The sequence below is a fragment of the Asparagus officinalis genome, chromosome 10 (genome assembly GCF_001876935.1).
Source record: "Asparagus officinalis chromosome 10, Aspof.V1, whole genome shotgun sequence".
NCBI classification, from domain to species: Eukaryota; Viridiplantae; Streptophyta; class Magnoliopsida; order Asparagales; family Asparagaceae; genus Asparagus; species Asparagus officinalis.
The window spans coordinates 7,151,578-7,170,319 of NC_033803.1; the positions used below are offsets into that span (position 1 = coordinate 7,151,578).

At 35.8% G+C, this 18,742-nt stretch overlaps 1 protein-coding gene across 1 annotated transcript in view; it reads right to left on the reverse strand.

Annotated features, from left to right (window-relative positions):
• Positions 476-18,742, reverse strand: part of LOC109824931 (histone-lysine N-methyltransferase, H3 lysine-9 specific SUVH4) — a 36,683-nt gene continuing 18,416 nt past the window's right edge. Inside the window, exons 9-16 of the mRNA XM_020391559.1 lie at positions 18,615-18,713; positions 15,533-15,582; positions 13,503-13,591; positions 6,001-6,160; positions 3,882-3,987; positions 3,578-3,760; positions 1,357-1,572; positions 476-813 (exon numbers count right to left, since the gene is read on the reverse strand). Coding sequence (XP_020247148.1) covers positions 700-813; positions 1,357-1,572; positions 3,578-3,760; positions 3,882-3,987; positions 6,001-6,160; positions 13,503-13,591; positions 15,533-15,582; positions 18,615-18,713 — 1,017 coding nt within the window. The 3' untranslated portion in view covers positions 476-699. The remainder of the gene's footprint in view (positions 814-1,356; positions 1,573-3,577; positions 3,761-3,881; positions 3,988-6,000; positions 6,161-13,502; positions 13,592-15,532; positions 15,583-18,614; positions 18,714-18,742) is intronic.

Sequence of the window (18,742 nt, forward strand, 5' to 3'; positions counted from 1 at the left end):
CAGAAAAGTAGATTTAAGGAAAGACTGACCTACAAACTATTTAAAACAACACACATACCTTATTTTCCTTAACTAAGGATAGTATATATGTTTCACACGATGTTGACAGTGTTAATGTAGCACACAATATAACAACACCATCCACAACAAAAGTTTCCTCAGACGGCTATATAAAGAACGGGATGGAATGATAAAACCAGTCCTAAGATTAATCTAATAAAACAACCCCTAAAAAATTTCATACGTGAACTGATATACTTGCCTGAATTAATATAATAAGCATCAGATTTTAAAAGTTTATAACCTAAACTGTAATCTAGGTCATCATCAACTTCAGGTCTCAGATTCCAACCAAGAATACTTACTGAGTAGGAACAAGAGAACTGTAAGATGCAAATTTCCACCATTCTGACATTTTTATGTACAATGAAAGGTAAATAATGAAATATAAAACACAAAACCAGTAGAAAAGGAGTTGTCCTCCAACAATAGAAAGTTATATTATATAGCCAAAAAAATTTGCAAGAAAATAACTGATTTCATCAGATAAGGACTAGTATTTATGTTTCATACAAATGTACCAGTTAAATATACTCCCCATCATCCAAACAAAATTCCCTTCTGCCAATTATAGAAACAATATGAAGGAACGGTATAAAGTTGAAAATAATGTCAGTTTACCGGAAATGACCACCGGATCTAATAAAGTCTCTTACGACATCCAGCAGCACCACAATGGCAGGCGAGCTGAACGATACTACCATCAGGTCTGACTACGCTATCAAGTGCATAACCATAGTCATAGCAGAGTTCCTGCAGGAAGTGAAGCAAAATACATTAGAATCAGCTAAGCGCGACATTAAATAAGTGTGAGTGAATGAATCAACCTAAAACAACTGAATCTAAAATAAGGTCTCATTTTATTTTTATTTTATTTTATTTTATTTTTTAATTTCAATTCTTCACATAAGACCCAGTTTTGATCTCGACTACACTGGATGGAGTAAATTGTGTCTTTAGTATGAAATCAAGTATAGTATGTTTAGTTCAGATGCATGCCTGTGAATTAATTAAATCACAATCTCTCAAGTAATGACTCACTGGCCAAAGTAGTACACTTAAAACAATATGATTTACATTATTCAAAGCAACATATTTAAACTACTTTGGTTGCAAATTACAAATTTCATACAATTTTAACACTTTTTTTAATATGTGACATCATGGACAATCAAGAGACTAATACGACTAAGAGATTGCAATCTAACAACATTACTAAACATATACAAGAATTAACCTACAAAATATATTTGATTTTGTTACTAATATTATTCATAACGGCAGTAAAATGATCACCTGCAGGGGCAGGATGGTATCTGCAGCAAATAACATTACTTTTGCCATCCTAATATCATTGTGCGAGCTCAAAACACACTGGACAAAGAGATTAGGTTCACAACTATGGTTGATGAACCGCGCAACATTGCCGACTCGACCAGCATCAAGACAAAAGTCCGCTTCAGCTTTTTTATCATCAAAATTCACCAGTGCTGCTGTATCACCAGGGCGTCTCTGCAAAATAAAAAAGAATAAATTAGTTAACAATTGATAAGAGAAGGAAGACCTATTTAATTATGGACATAAATCATTTAGATGACCTTAAACTGGTTATTCGCGGATATACCCCTATATTATAGGGGGTTTAGCAACACGCCTGCTAAATGGCCTAGCAAGCAACCTTGTCATGTGATGTGACTTTTAAGGTGGACCTCATCACATGGCTATCTGTTAATTTAGCAAAATGAGCCGCCATCTCATATAGAAATGTTAGGGGCACACCCCAAGTCACACCTCCAACCACACCTCCCCCTCTCATTCGCTACAGTACTCCGGGCCCCATATGAGTTTTTAAATTTTAAAAACTCATGTGGGGCCCGGAGTACTGTAGCGAATGAGAGGGGAGGTGTGGTTTGGGGTGTGCCTCTAACACCACTCCCATCTCATATACATCACATGACAAGGTTGGCCTACCAACTCCACTATCTCTTGCTAGGCCATTTAGCAGATGTGTTGCTAAACCCCACACACACGTGGTGTGTCATGTGATTTGACTTTTAGGGTGGACCTCATCACATGGCTATCTCTTAGTAGCTGATTTAGCAAAATAAGTCGTCACCTCATACTCGTACACACACACACACACAAAAGAAACACACACACTTATGTGTATGTGTGTCGCGCGCACATAATCTAAGGTGACGCCTCTTGGTGTATGGTTAGACTATTCTAATGGATAATCTGATCCATTTATCATAATCTAATGTCTCAAAATATCAACAAAACAAAAATCATGATGTTTCAATACTCTTACTATGAATGCACAAATTATTCTCTCTCGTTTTATTCACAACAGGTGCAACCTCGAACTTCCTATCAACGCACTCATTTCTTATCATATCTCTTAGTCTATACCCACTCATTGATCATAGGTTTCTTATTTCTGCTGCACTAATTCTGCAAATGTTTTTGTTAGTTGCCCAACATTCAGATCCATAAAGCACTGTGATGTGAATCTTATAATTGTGTTATAGAAGCTTCCCTTCTATTTCAGAGGTATTCTAATAGGACCCCAGAAGCACTTGTCCACTTTAACCATCGTGATTTGTTTCGATAAACCACATCATCTTAAACTTCACCATCTTGACAAGATAGACTTTTCTCCTCCTAAATGGAGAGACAGAATCTCCTCACTTTTTCCACCATTTGATGTGGTTATTCTATCCACAAAAAGTAGTTCAGTATCATCTCAACTGTTATGGAATGATGTTATAGTCTCCTATATTCCTATGTATATGGAAAACAATTAAGCACAATGTGGAAAATCAGTTTGCAAAATGAGCTAGTAAAAGATATGCTAGTGGTCAGGCTATCCCGTTAATCACATTGAATAGAAATCTTTTTATTGGAAACAAGTAGAGAATATCAATATTTAAGTGAAACAGATAGCAAAAAATGGAGTTCAGCATGCCTATATGTTAACAAGAAATACGATGGCATGTCCCAAGCGATATATTTCTGCAAATAAATATTAACTACAATCCACAGCTTCATTAAGATTAACTAACTGATCTCTTCATACAATTTGTTAAACTTAAAGAGTTGAATTAAGCAATCGTCTGCTAAATGTAGCATTCATAAGAACCCAACGCATAAGAGGTGTATATCCGACTGCATGTCATAGTCAGATACACATCAAGTATTGGTGTGGTGCTTTGTTCAAGTAGCAGAGCATCATAACTCGTGCTATGTTTATTGGAAGAGAGAAAGTGAAGAAAATTAACTACCCCCATAGGGTACACACAAACCATGTAACAAAACCTCAAACAGACAGGCAGCTATATTTTTAATTCAAAAAAAAATTAAGAGGGGGATATTCATCTACAAAACCATTAAATTTCAGAAAGCAGGATACCTCTCGCGTAACTAAATGCCTTATCAAACTAAAAATATTTTAAATCAGAAAATATAAATACCACGAGAGTATTGCAAAAATGAGGGTGAAATATTGATGTCACACCTCTCTTCCATCAAGCCCTTTCATTGTTTGAAGGCAGTCAATGTCAAAAATGTAGTTATTCTCCAAGTCGGCGTCAACCTCATCTGTCCTTCTAAGTATCCCAGTGTACTCACAGACAGGTGCACCTGACGGAATAGTATCCCATGATCGAACAGCCCAACCCTTGTTCGCAGTACGAAACACCTGCAGAGAGCAGAAATCAGATCTTATAAATTTGTGTGCTATTTTTCATTATGATGCAACATGCACTCCGGTGGTAGTTGTCTTTTGCTCTGTCTCTCACTCGTTTTTTTAGGATTCACACCTCAAGGCGGTATTTTAGTCCTTTTTGTGATGTTCTATTGACACAGGAAGCATTGCATCCGCAGCTTGGCCCACATTCAAACACGACAGATTTAGCTTCAATCAATCTGCAAAAGACCATGAAGAACAAAAATATGATCAGCACTAAGATTTAGTATGTGAAAATGATGAAACTTCGGACAAGTTTGGCAATGCTGGAGTTTAAGATGCTTAGAGAAGAAACTTATATAAGTTGCCAAAAATAGCCGTTTGAAAATCATATACCATAAGTTGCTTCCAAAATTAGTCAACGTGCTTGGTAATAATGTATTTAAAGATTTATAAATGAAATTTCCAAAATAAATATAAGTTTATCTGCCTATTTATGGGGACAGATAAGGTACTACTGTCAAAAACTAAAGGGTATATATGGTATAAAAACTACAAAAAGCGGAAGCTGCTTCAGGTTTGCTTCTAAAAGTGGTCCCTTATCAATAAGCATGCAAAAAGAGTTTTACCAAACACAATTAGTGGCCGATTCCAGTAGTTATCGAGGCGCAAGGCGCAATGCGGGGCACAAAGGCCCCTTACGCGCACCATGCGCAAGGCGCACAACGATACGCGCGCCTCATTGAATTGAGGCGCACAACTCAAACTAATATTTTTCAACATAAGACAAAGAAGCATATAAGCAACATGTTTATAAATTGTCACATAAAAAGACTAAGAAATATATTTTCACCTACTAAATCACGAAAGAGTCTTAATTAGCATGCATAACATAGAGAAGTTCATAAGTTTTCACAAATCACAATGCGAGATAATCTCCAACATAATCAGAAGTGTATGAAACAAAACAAGCAAGTAACAAATAAGAATATATGTATTTTTATTTAAAATATGATATATGTATTTTTAAGTAACAATTAAGTGATTAACAAACATGACATGATATATGTATTTTTAAGTAACAATTAAGTGATTAACAAACATGACTATTCATAATTTTCTAGTTAGTATTCTTAATTGCTATTTGCTAGTTAGCATGAAAAGATGGAGAATGGAGGTAACAATTACATATTTACATGTTCATAAATTTCTAGTTAACATGCTAATTAGAGAAGGAAGTTACAATTAGCAAACAAGTATACTAAATTACTAATTACTGTTTCTTTTTTATAGGTTAAACATGAAAAGATGGAGTATGGATTATCAACTAGCAAGAAAGAGTCTATTACATGATGTAAATATGTAAATTATTTAAAAAATAAAAAAGAGTCTATTACATGATGCAGGTGTCAAGCGCACACGAGGCGCGCGCTATGTCAAGCGCACACTCGCGCGCGTGAGGCGCACACTCGCGCGTGCCTCATATGCGTGCAGCGCCCCCCGCATCTAGTGCGGGGCGAAATTGTCCCAACCCGCAACGCCTCGCGCCAGGGGCGCACGTCTCGATAACAATCTGATTCTTTAAAAAAAAGTAGAAGAAGCCTACAGAAAACAATACCAGCTGGAATACTACAAAGTAAAGAAAAGTAGAAGAAGCCTACAGAAGACAATACCAGCTGGCCCTTAGAATACTACAAAGTACAAACTAAAAACACACGATGCTCTCAATAACTGGACCAGGGGTAGCCGGTACCTAGGTATCAGTATTTAGTAATTAAACACGGGCTTCTAAAAATCCACATTTAGTAGTAAATACCATCAAGAAGAAGAAACTTAGATGACCAGAACAGAGTCAGTTGATAATAAATGCAAGCAACAGATAAAACCTTAAAACAGATAAGGTTGCGTTGCAGTATCCAACAAAACTTTGCAAATTCACATCATAATCAGGATAATTCTGCTAACTGTGACAAAACAATAAGCTTCAAAGATAAGGCAACTCTTTTGGGTGAGAGGGGAATCAATTCTTAAAACCAAATTAAACCACATGGGAAGGTATGATCCTACGGACGTTAACAACAATACATAAAAGGACTAGAAACTTCACTAATGCCAGTAAAAGTTGAACAGTCACAATTAGATAACAGTTACTTCTACACATTTAAAAATGTTTCTTGTTCACGTTTTTTAGAAGAGGTAACATATAAAAAGCAGATAATAATAAAAATAACATAAATAGGGATAAAATGTACCTTCCACCATCCTTACGCACATAAGGAAAATCTCCACCATTGAGCTTAGCACACGAACATATTCTTGGGTCACCACATTCTCCTTTACACTTGCATCCAGCAGCATTTGTGGGAAGCTTTAAATTCTTTGCCAAACGAATAGCTTTACTGTACTCAAAATCTAAAAACAATAGTCGATATACCACAAGGAAAAAACAGTTTCAGCCATAATAAAGAGACTTTTCAGATATAATCAAATAGTAAAGAAGCAAAATAACTCTCAGGATTAAAGCTGTCCCAACTCTCATGAATTAAATCACATGTCTCGGAAATCAAAAGCAGCTGCTATATAAAGAAAGATGCACAAATACGGTTCCTCATGAATGCTTTAAGAATTGTGTATCATATAGCCCAATTAAAATATTTTAAGATTATACCATCGGTTAGATTACTTCAACACTTGGTAATATTTATTACTAATTCACTGAAGTGAACAGATAAAGGATGTATGGCAAACTAGAATAATTGAACCTTACACAAGAAAATGAAAATAAAACCAGTTAAATTTTGTTAGAAGAAGAGTGTATTAGTTTAATCTCACATTGCTTGTGAGACTAACTTGTAACTAATCCATCTCTATCAATAAAGTATAAAGTGAGGGGATAACTCTCCTATAATCATTTTTCACTTCAAACATTAACATGGTATCAGAGCCTCCTAAACCCTAAACCCTAATTCCCGCCGCCATTTGTTCTAACTCTAACCCTAATTCCTAAACCCTAGCCGCCGTCTCTCCTCTCTCTTGAAACCCTAGCCGCCTCCTCTCCTCTTTCCGCCTCCTCTCCTCTCTCGAAACCTAGCCGCCAAAGATCAAATCCGTCGCTGCCTGATTCGTCCGCCACCGCCGTCACTTGTTTTATTCGTTGTCATTTGCTTCCTTGACAACTTGGATATCTTACCTTGCTTGGTGTTTCCTCGAGTTCAAACTTGGATTTAATCTTGAGAAGAGTGTTTATCTTACCTTGCTAAGATATTCACTTCAGTTCTTGTTTCCACAATCAAAACATCAACGTTAAACCTCCTTCACGTCCGACTCGGATCGTTGAATCGGTGGTCCACGGAGGAAACTCCAGATCCAGATCCACTTCACCGATCCGATCTTCCTTGACAACTCCATCCGCTGTCGATGATCGTCGTTGTCATGTCCCTTTGTTTTCGGATCTGACTTAAGACCTGGGAATTGTTATCCAACAAAAAAACAAAAAAAAATACGGGTTCTTGAACTTTAACCTTCAGGTTTCATGTTAACTTTCGGATTATTGCATTTTAACATTCAGGTTCTTGTATGTTAACCTTCAGGTTCTTGCATTGTTAGCCTTTGGGTTCTTGTACTTGCTCAACTTGTGGAGAGTATCATCTTGATCTCTACTCGTTTGTTTCGTGATGGCCGGATCTGAGGGACTCAAAAATTCTGAGTTAGCGATCCAGACAAAAGTTTCAAAGATATTTTCTGGTAGAATCACTGACCGGAAACTTGATGGAATTAACTATTTCTAGTGGAAACGTGTTATTAAAAGCTACGTGGCAGGTCGAGACAAAACTGACCATTTATTGACGAACCCTCCTACTCCGACACTGGAGTCTTGGACATTAGATGATAGTGTCCTCTTACATCAGATTATTAATAGTATGGAGCCTAAAATTCAGGATTTAGTCCTTCATTGTATGCTAGTAAAGTAACTTTGGTGTTTCTTACAAGATCTCTATGAGGGTAGCAGTAATATTAATCAAGCATATGAAGTTATTCAAGAACTGTTTCGTAAGAAACAGGATGGTAAACCCATAGATGATCATTATGGTGAGTTCAATCGTCTGGCTGAGGAACTTAGTCAGATTTTTTCTATTATTGGGATATAAAATAGATGCAAAACCAATAAAACAAACTTATGGTACTCACCTATTTGGGTACCCTAGATTCCATTTACTCCTCTGCTCGATCACAAATCATGAGGAGTTCCGCCATTGGTTCTATGGCTGAGATTTATCACTTTTTGAAGAACGACGTCCCTGCACAGCCACTTACATCCATCGCGGATCGCTCTGCGCTTGCCACTCAGAATTAGCAGTCTTATGGACGAGGTCATATTGATGGTCCTGAAAGAGGTAGAGGCAACTTTGAAGGGAGAGTAGGTTACCACACTGATCGTTCTGGGGGCCGAGGTGGTCAACAAGGTGGTCGTGGAAATTCATCTCAAGGCAGACATACTAACGACGATGACTTAGTGGATACTTGTAACTACTGTCATCAATCAGGACATCTCAAATATAATTATCCTGAATTGGAAAAGAATAAGACCAATAGTGCTTACATGGCCGCTTAGGACAACTTCACCTCATCTGATAGTGAAAGTCAACTACAGTCAGTCTTTCAGAATGCGGAGCTGCAGCGTTAATTTCAATAATTTTAATTATTCCAACAGTACCAAAGTTCACAACCATCCTCCTCCTTTTTATCCACTACTCTCAAAAGTGCAAGTACCTCTTTATCTTTACTTACATCGTTTTCGTCTTATACTAGGATTATAGATACATGTGTCACTCATCATATGACTGGGAATCAAGGTATCCTAATCTCTTTCTTTCCTACATCTAATTCAGTTATATTAGCTGATGGTTCACATAAACCTATTCAGGGTGTCGGCAATACCAATCCTACACCTAGTCTCCCCCTTTCTCTTATTCTATCATCTTAGTTTTTCCTATAACCTTTTATCTGTTAGTAATATTACTAAATTACTAAACTGTATTGTGACATTCTTTCCCATACATTGTCTTTCAGGATCTGGTCACGAGGAAAATGATTGGGACATGGCATGAGCAGAACGATCATTATAAACTAGACTTGGGCGCCAAACATTTATCTTGTATCGGAAACTCATCAGCTCTACAATACTATTGTCAACTAGGATATCCCTCTCTCTTTGTTCTCAAGCTTCTAAATCCCCAGTTCAAATCTCTTTCCTCTTCAGAGTGAGTCATGTCAACTTGGCAAACACCATAGTGTATCTTATCCTAATCGAGTCAATAAGAGGGCTGCAAAGCCATTTAATCTTATTCATTCTGATGTATGGGGATCATGCCCAATAACTTTTAAATTAGGATTCCGGTACTTTGTCAGTTTTGTGGATGATCACTCTCGTATTGCTTGGATTTATCTTCTCAAGTCTAGGTCTGAAGTTTTTTTTACATTTAAACTCTTTTATTCTGAAATAGTCATCAATTCAAGACTTTGATAAAAAAATCGATCTGATAATGCAAAGTAATATTTAGATGGCAACTTCATTAGTTTCCTTGAACAATATGGAATTCTGCATCGGTCTTCTTGTGTTTACACTCCTCAATAAAATGGAATTGTTGAACGAAAGAATAGACATCTCCTTGATATTGCTCGAACCTTACAATTTCATCGTCATGTTCCCAAAGAGTTTTGGTGGGAAGCTATCCTAACAGCATGTTACTTGATTAATTGAATGCCCTCTTCTGTTCTACAAGATAAAATTTCTTTTAAAGTTCTATATCCTAATGATTATCTCTTTTCGCTTCCTCCAAAGATTTTTGGCTCTCTGTGTTTTGTTCATAATCACAATCCAAACAAATAAAAATTTGACTTTCGATCTATTAACGGTATTTTTCTTGGCTACTCCCGAAAATATAAATGTTACAAATGTTTGTCCATCACTCAATCATCTTGTGTTATCTGTTGGTGCAACATTCTTTGAAGATAAACCTGGTTATTATAGTTCTCCAACTTCATTATCATCGAATGAGTATGACTATTTAATCCTACAAGAGTCATTGGTTAACAGTGGTGGTTCATCCACTGACAATACTATTTACACTACTGGCAAAGATTCAGCTCGATTTAACGACCCAATTCAAATTTATCATCGTCGCTCTGCTCCTACTCCTAAGCCAACGTCGGCCTCAACACAAAGTCCTCCGCCAGAAGAACCAGAATCAGTAAGTGTAAATTTATTCCCTTCTGCGGAAGACCTTCCTATTGCACTTCGAAAAGGACACGAACTAGTACTCAACATCTTATTTCTAACTTTGTCTCTTATGATCGATCTCCTTCACCTTTCGATCTTTTGCTACTTCCCTCGACTCATATTTGGTTTCCAAGAATGTGTCAGAAGCCCTGTCTATCTAAGGTTAGAACCAAACAATGCAAGACGAAATGAGGGCCTTACGACAGAATAAGACTTAGAATTTTGTCCTACTTCCATCAGGAAAGCGGTCCGTCGGCTGCAAGTGGGTGTACACTGTCAAATTGAATACTAATGGAACTTTAGAACGCCTGAAAACCCGACTGGTTGCTAAAGGCTATTCGCAGGTGTATAGCTTAGATTACTTAAATACCTTCTCTCCAGTAGTAAAAAATGATATCTGTTCGGATTTTTCTCTCATTAGCAGCGACAAATCACTGGCCACTTCAACAGTTGGACATCAAGAATGCATTTTTTAATGGCATTCTACATGAGGTTTACATGGAACAACCACTAGGTTTTGTTGCTCAGTGACAGAATGCGAAGGTGTAGCTAAAGAAATCAATTTATGGTCTGAAGCAATCTCTGAGAGCCTGGTTTGGACATTTTGCATCAGTTATTCAGGAATTTGGGCTCTGTCGTGCACAGAAAGATCACTCTGTCTTTTGGCGATTTCAGAATGGGAAACAAATTCTGCTTGTTGTCTATGTGGATGATATTGTAATTACAGGGGATGATGCTTCTGGTATTGACAACCTGAAGAAGTATTTACAGACACATTTCCAAACCAAAGATCTTGGTTCCCTAAAATACTTCCTAGGTATTGAAGTTGCAAAGTCAACGAAGGGTATTATTCTGTCACAAAGAAAGTACATATTGGATATGCTTTCAAAAACTGGGATGTTAGGATGCAGAAGCAGTGATTCTTCAATGAATGTGAACTCAAAACTACTAACAGATCAGGGGGAGCTTCTTGAATATATTGGACAATATAGAAGATTGGTAGGGCAACTGAATTATCTGACGGTGACCAGACCTGACATCACATTCGCAGTCAGTGTTGTGAGTCAGTTCTTGTCCGCACCAAGATCTACTCACTTGGATGCAGTAATAAAAATTTTAAGGTACTTAAAGAAGACTCCGGGACGAGGAATTCTCTACTCAGATCAAGGACGTACCAGAGTTGCAGGTTTTTCTGATGCAGATTGGACTGGATGTCCTTTTGATAGGAGATCAACTACTGGATATTATGTCTTTCTCGAAGAAAATCTAGTGTCATGGAAAAATAAGAAGCAAAGTGTTGTATCTCGATCCAATGCAGAATCAGAATACAGAGCTATGACAAATGTGACACTAGAGATGGTTTGAATCAGAGACCTATTGACAAAAATTAATCTCCCTCTAGAATGTCTCATGGATCTATATGACGACAATAAAACAACAATTCACATTGCTGAGAATCTCCTGTTTCATGAAAGAACCAAGCACATTGAAGTCAACTGTCATATAGTCCGCAAGAAACTCGACGATAAAATCATCACGGTAAAATATGTATCGACAGTAGATCAATTGGCAAACATTCTTATAAAACCACTTGGTCGAACAAGGGTTGACTTTATTTGTGACAAACTGAGCATACATGATATATATACTCCAGCTTGAGAAGGAGTGTTAGAAGAAGAGAGTATTAGTTTAGTCTCACATTGCTTGTGAGACTAACTTGTAACTAATCCATTAGAAGAAGAGAGTATTAGTTTAGTCTCACATTGCTTGTGAGACTAACTTGTAACTAATCCATCTCTATAAATAAAGTATAGAGTTTAGTTTAGTCTCACATTGCTTGTGAGACTAACTTGTAACTAATCCATCTCTATAAATAAAGTATAGAGCAAACATTAACAAAATTATAATTTGATGTATTATAGTGATATCTGCTATGACACAGCTATGTAGAGAAAGCAGCCACACTGTTTTAAATGTGTAAAAGATATGCATATACTGAATAAAACGAGAACATGCTAAATTCACATGGATTTATCAGTCATTGATACTTCCTTTGATGTGTTACCATTAAAGATCCATATGCAAAATATGCAAAGGATTGAAAGAAAAAAATCAAACAATTCATTATATTATTTGCATCAAGTTATTTGTAATGTCTTGATTATTAACAAATATGTAATATGTAATTATTCTAAAAGTGGTAATTAAATCAAAAATAAAAGTTATAATTTATTAAATATATATTTTAGTGCATACGAGCATACCGATGTTACAGAAACCACTAGGCGGACTAGGCGTTTAAGTCAGCGCCTAGCGCTCGGATACCTAGGTGTACACTTAGGTGGCACCTAAGCGTTTGGCTATTTTTAAATTTAATTAATTATAATAGTTGATTAAAATACATTTTCAATTCACATAAATTTGAAAAAGAAAAAGATAGCAATCTTAGATACACAATAAATCATGCATACTTAAATACTAAATAGCCAAAATAATAACTAACAATATCGCCTAGGCGTTAGATCTGACACCTAGAGCCTAAGAAGTTTTCTTTTTTAATTTTTAATTACAATAATTGATAGTAAATGTAATTGTTATAAAACGCTTAGGTGTCGCCCTGGTGTCTAAGTGGATTTCTTTCTTCATTCAAGTGGTGGTCAAGGAGGTTTTGTTGAAGGTCAGAGGAGGTAGTGAAGGTGTTCATATTTAGGGATAAAGGAGTTTGAAAGAGGTCGAAGGACGTGAAGACTACAACACAGAAAATCACGATCAATGTTTAAAGGGTGCAGTCCATATAAATAGACAATGCTCCCCTAAATACTCCCAAAATCTAGGTGGGCAATCTAGGTAATGCCCATGCGCTAGGTGCTAGTTATGCGGCCTAGGTAGTAGGTACTGCTTCAAGTCTAGACGTACGCCTAGACAGACTAGGCAGAGGCTTTTTAAAACCGTGAGCATACACATAATTCAGCCATTTCTATATGATAGCCCAATACCCAATGGTCAACATTTACAATTTGCACTGTATATTTTGATGTCATTTCAAAAATGATAATTACATATATCATAGTTGCCTGAAGGAATTCCTTTCGTGCCAAAAAATGTCTGAAAGACTAGAAAGAAATTCAGAACAAAAATTATGCAACAAGATGGCCTTTATGCTAAACTTTTGGCATGGGTTACATGAATCTTATTGTTTCATTTTGTTCTATTATGATTCATCTTCATTAAGTTAACTACTCGCATGTCCTTTCTTAATTTGTTCCAACCAAGTTCTTTTAGGTCTACCTACAATACTCTTTTTCCACTAATTGTAATCTCATTACTTCACCTAACTTGTGCATTTAGTGACCTCTATTGTACAAGACCAAACAATCTCCACCAACCTGACAAATATTGTGCATAATTATACAAGCAACGATTCTTACACTACAACATTAATCTCCAGTGACCCAACGAATTAACCATACATACCTGTGGGAGCAAAAGGTGGATCATCGACAACATTAGAAGCTGGAATTTGCATGTTTTCTTGACCACCACTAATATCTTCACATACCAACCTACAAAAAAAAATGTTAAGCTCTATAGAGATAATATAAAAATAGTAGAAAAATTGCTCAACTAACACCCATTAGGGCACAAGGAGCATATAACAAGGGCAAGGTTCATGGTTCATACAGTGGAGCGATGAGATGATGAATTCATGTTGCTGAAGTTCCAAATAGTTTTTCTTTTACGAAAATTTTTAAGAAAATATTATCCCACCGAAATATATACTTTATGAATGCTAAGCCAAAAGGCGAAAGATACGTAGTAAATTTGCCAACCTATACAAGGCGAAAGATTGGCGTCCAACATAGCAACACATTAACAACTTATATTGTAAACAAATAATAAAAGATTACCCATAGTCATTAACGAAGAAAAAATATACTTAGCAACACATTAACAACTTATATTGTAAACAAATAATAAAAGATTACCCATAGTCATTAACGAAGAAAAAATATACTTAGCAAATAATAATATTACATCATTTCAAGCAATTGAAATCATTCATGTAATTTGACAACCTATACAAGGATGGATGGAAGATGTAAACATTGAACAAGATTTAGGACCAATAATGTCCAATCCCTTGTAACAATCATTAAACAATAGCAACTATAGTCAGGTAGTTGTAGTCACCAACAAATGAAGAATTCATCACTACAATGAGACAAAAAATCAACAAAGCCGATATAAGCACATTAAACCGACATAATGATTCAAAGACATTGCCTAAACACTGGTTAACAATACAAAATTTCTTGCAAACGCTAAAGGTAGAGTGTACTAATCAAGTTTATAATGAGATATTCACCCATTTCCCTATGATCTCAAAAGTTCACACTCACAAATTGAAGCTTCAAATACTTTTAGTCACATATTTTGTCTTATATTATACATTGTTTCTGTCCCCTAATTCCAACTAGAAATATAACAAGAAGAAAGCCTTTATCCGAAAATTTGAGGGTCAAATATCTGAATACTTTTTTTCATTTCTACAATGAATATCCTCTGTTAGGACACCCTTATATTATCATTCTTGATTACCCCATCAAAGTTCTCTTTAAGTATCCTCTTCACTCCATTGATTATAGTCCTATCACTTACCCTAATTGGTGCATTTATGGCCTTTATTGCTTAAGCCTACACCATGTAAGTCGACCTTCCCTCGCATTATCCTCAAGTAAAGGCCCTGCAACAATCTCAAGTATCCACTCATCCATAATTGCATTCTTATTTCTCTTAAACTTTTCCGGATATATTATTTCTCAACTGCCAACATTCTAATTCATAACACATTCCCCCATCTTAATTATGCTGCCTTAATAACAGCAAATAAGCATTTCCAAAGTTCAGTACGAGAAACAAACATGACAGGCTCGCCCTGTGCTTCCACGTCGTATAAGCAATGAATACAGGTCTAAGTCCACAAATTAGCTTCATCTGTAAAAGGGCATGATTTAAAGGATGTGCATTGATTGAAGAGTGTGATATAGTTTCTACGAATTTCATGTTCTTCATGATCATTGACTTAAGTAGTCATAGTAGTATTAGGAGTAAACACACTAGTAGTATGTGTTAACAGTAAGAAAACAAACAAATCATTTGCAGGATTGGGAAGTAAAACAAGTTCTATAAAGATCCAGCTCATAAACTGTAAATACAGAACTTAAGAAAACAATTAAGGAGATGGTTATAGAACATCTTTCATTTTGCGGTGAAAAATCAAGATGTAGGATCCCCTTCTACATATTTTGCAAACTCTAACATAAATAAGATAAAAGCCAATTATTTATAGCAATCTTCACCTTAAAGAAGCTGAAAGAGAGTTTTGACAAATCTTATATGACATTTTTAGTACACTTGGAGACACAAAAATCTAAATAAATTTTAACATGATTGTTAGAGTTGATTTTAGAGAGAGAAAATTAGAACTTAACAATGTCCCTTACCCACGCAATTCAGAAATTTTCTGAGGAGCTTGCTCCCTAGTAAATCTAACCTGCATTTAAAGAACAGCCAACATTAATACATAAATTTTAGAAATTATAACATTCTTATGTGCAAGATATCAAATGTTTAATTATTTGGGTAATTGGGTAAATATCCATACCCGCTTATGCGGCTGTTCTAATCTCTATATAGGAGAGATTAGGGTTAGGTGGAATAATGATTTTGCTTTTTTATTTCATTACATGGTGTCAGAGCATACTTCTCGGCCTAAAGAACTTCTCCCCTCTTTGGAGACGTTGAGAGAATTTTGTCGCAAGCGCTACCATCATGCTTCCCCTTGGCAGCTTTGATTTGGTCGATTTAATCCCTTACCAAAAAAAACCCTAACCTCCAAAATCTTGTTCAAAAACTTTTAACTCTAAAAACCTTAACCAATGTTACTCTTCACACAAACAATACCCGAGGGTACTATACATCATGTGAACAGCAACGGATTACTTTTCACCGTGAACAGTACTACTTACTCATCGTTTGGCATGGCCTTTTCTCGATCAATGACGCACCGATTCCTTTAATCGATGATTTTTGTCTCCGAAGCTCGCCCGAAATCTACTAGCTAACCCCCGTAGGATTTCTTCTGATGGACCAGCCTAGAGTTTCTATTCTGATTTGCTTAGGATTTCTACCGGCTGACCTATTTAGGGTTTCTACTTTCTACATGCTAACCCGCCTAGTGTTTTTTCTAGCATCGATATGAATTTATAATATTGGATTCCTATGTCGAGGGACTCCTACTAATGATCTAGCTATCTACTACTACTTTGGTTCTCTACCATTGTCATCACAAAAGCAAGGATTTTCTTCGGGTCTCTACGACTTTATTATGCCTTTTCTGTTTGAGTTATCTCTGTTTACGAATATAATTTTATGAATGTTATGCTTTTCTGACTGCTTCATCAAAGCTCTTTCATCTAGTTATCTTGTTTTTATGTGTAACAAGCTAAGATCATTTTTGAGATACATGCTTCAGCTTGAGATGGAGTGCCAGATATTAAATACTTAGTTATTTAGATTGGTCAATATCCATACATGCTTATGTAGCTCTCCTAATCTCTATTTACGAGAGATTAGGTTTACATAGTATAATAACTTTGCCTTTTCTAGTTCTCAACATTATGATCACAATTCTCATTATTTTTATCAATAGTTAACAGATTAAACGACAAAAAGTGAATAACTAAAATCCGTTACTATTGGATAATGGACTATTTGATAACAAAGCATCAATCGGTACAAAAATCATTACAACGATGAATTGTGCCCATAACAAGTTTAGCAATGACCTTCCAAACAAAATTTTGAAATTTGTTACTTGCATAGGAGATCATCCGGGTGTATTATCACATTCAGAATGTAGTAAACTTGATTAATAAATTAGAGTTGGACTATTATGCTCTCTGGAAGAGAGGAGATCATATATGTATCCGTTAGATTCAATTTTTGATGCCTACGATGAATTCAATCAAATCAAATAAAACTTGATAACAAAGGGCAATTTATTCTCTATAAAATATGAACATATAGATAGTACTAGACCATGTTTCATCTTTCCTCTCTCAAGATTTCAATTCAGTTCTGATATTTTATTATTTGCATAACTTTGGTCTTAAGGATTATTTGTTTTAGATTGGAAATCAAAGACTGGTGGATTCCGTAACTTTCCTTTCATGAATTATCTTATTCAACTTTGTTTCCATGAGAAAAATGTAAATCGCTTCGATGGACACTCAGTAAAATGCCCATCTTTTCAATTTGCAACATGACATGGCAGTGAAATGCAACTTAAATATGTTAAAAACCTTTAAATTGTGGAAGCAACCAAAAGATAACTCACATGATTCTCATCGATCAATAAATTTCATAGGTTTTGTCATTTGGTATAATGAAAACAAACCAACATAAAAAAATAAGATGGTTAATCAAAGAGGTGAGGTAAAAATGGAAAAAAGAAAAGCAGCCCCCAACATATACGGATTTTATGGAAATATTAGAATGGAATTGCCTTTGATTTGAGAGAGAAAAGAAGGAAACATATCTAGTTATCAAGATTTTATGGAATATCAAGACGTAATTACCTTTTATTGCTAAATCTTCTTTGATCTTTTATAACACATCTTAGACATTTGATGTCGAATTTAACGGCTACAAAAGTGGGACGAGGAGATTCCGTCTCCTCCCAAAAGCATAATAGTCCAACTCTATAAAGTAACCTTCTGATCAAGGCAAAAGTTGGTACTATTCCTCAAAAGTCATATTTCTTCTCTTAAAAAGATATCACTATTTTCGCTATCTTGTAAGCCTCTTACAGTAAATAGCCACAGACGTTGATACACATGTAAACAAACAACAAAGAGAGTAGTCAATAAGACATAATTTGATAATGACACATAGCCAGTGTAAAACATAGGACTGGGATTGGATCAATTATCATGTGATCCTAGGATTGGTACCAACCTAGGATTGGGATCTAGACTTGGTACGCTACATGGGTACTAATCAGTCCCTAGTCACCCTTTGGTATGGACGTATCCTATTCCCACCCATAATCCTAACCCCTCTTGCCTTAGAACAAAACAATTTCCCTAAATCCCATCGAGCTCTTCGAACGAAACCTCAGACCTCGTCTCTTCGAACGACCAGTCCTAAATCTCCTTCTTCTCTTTGAACAACAAGCCCTAACCCTCTCTTGATCTCAATCTTACCTTTCATCATTGATCTAAATTGCTAATAGATTTAAGTGCATATGATTTACACACAGATGCATGTTTTGTCTTTCACAGACAAGGTGATGAGAAAGCATAAAAAGTTCAAGCAGTTATGCCAGATTGTCATTCATAAAATAGTCCTGAGAGTTCTACTACAGAAAATCTAATAAACTAGGGATAGAAATCTTCCTTTCAAGAAAAAAAATGCTTATGAAACTTTCAGCAATGCAACAAAAGCACTATAAATGAACAAGAATAAAGTAAACAATATTTGTATTTCATAAGCATAAAAAAGTATTTCAAAAACAAACAAAACCTGGTTTGTAGTTAGACTCGGTTGGCCAGTGATGCGCTTTAACCTATACTTGTACACAGTGAATCCCGCTGCACCTTTCTCCGCCCAAGTTTTTACCACCTATACAATAAAGAAAAGAGTTCAATATA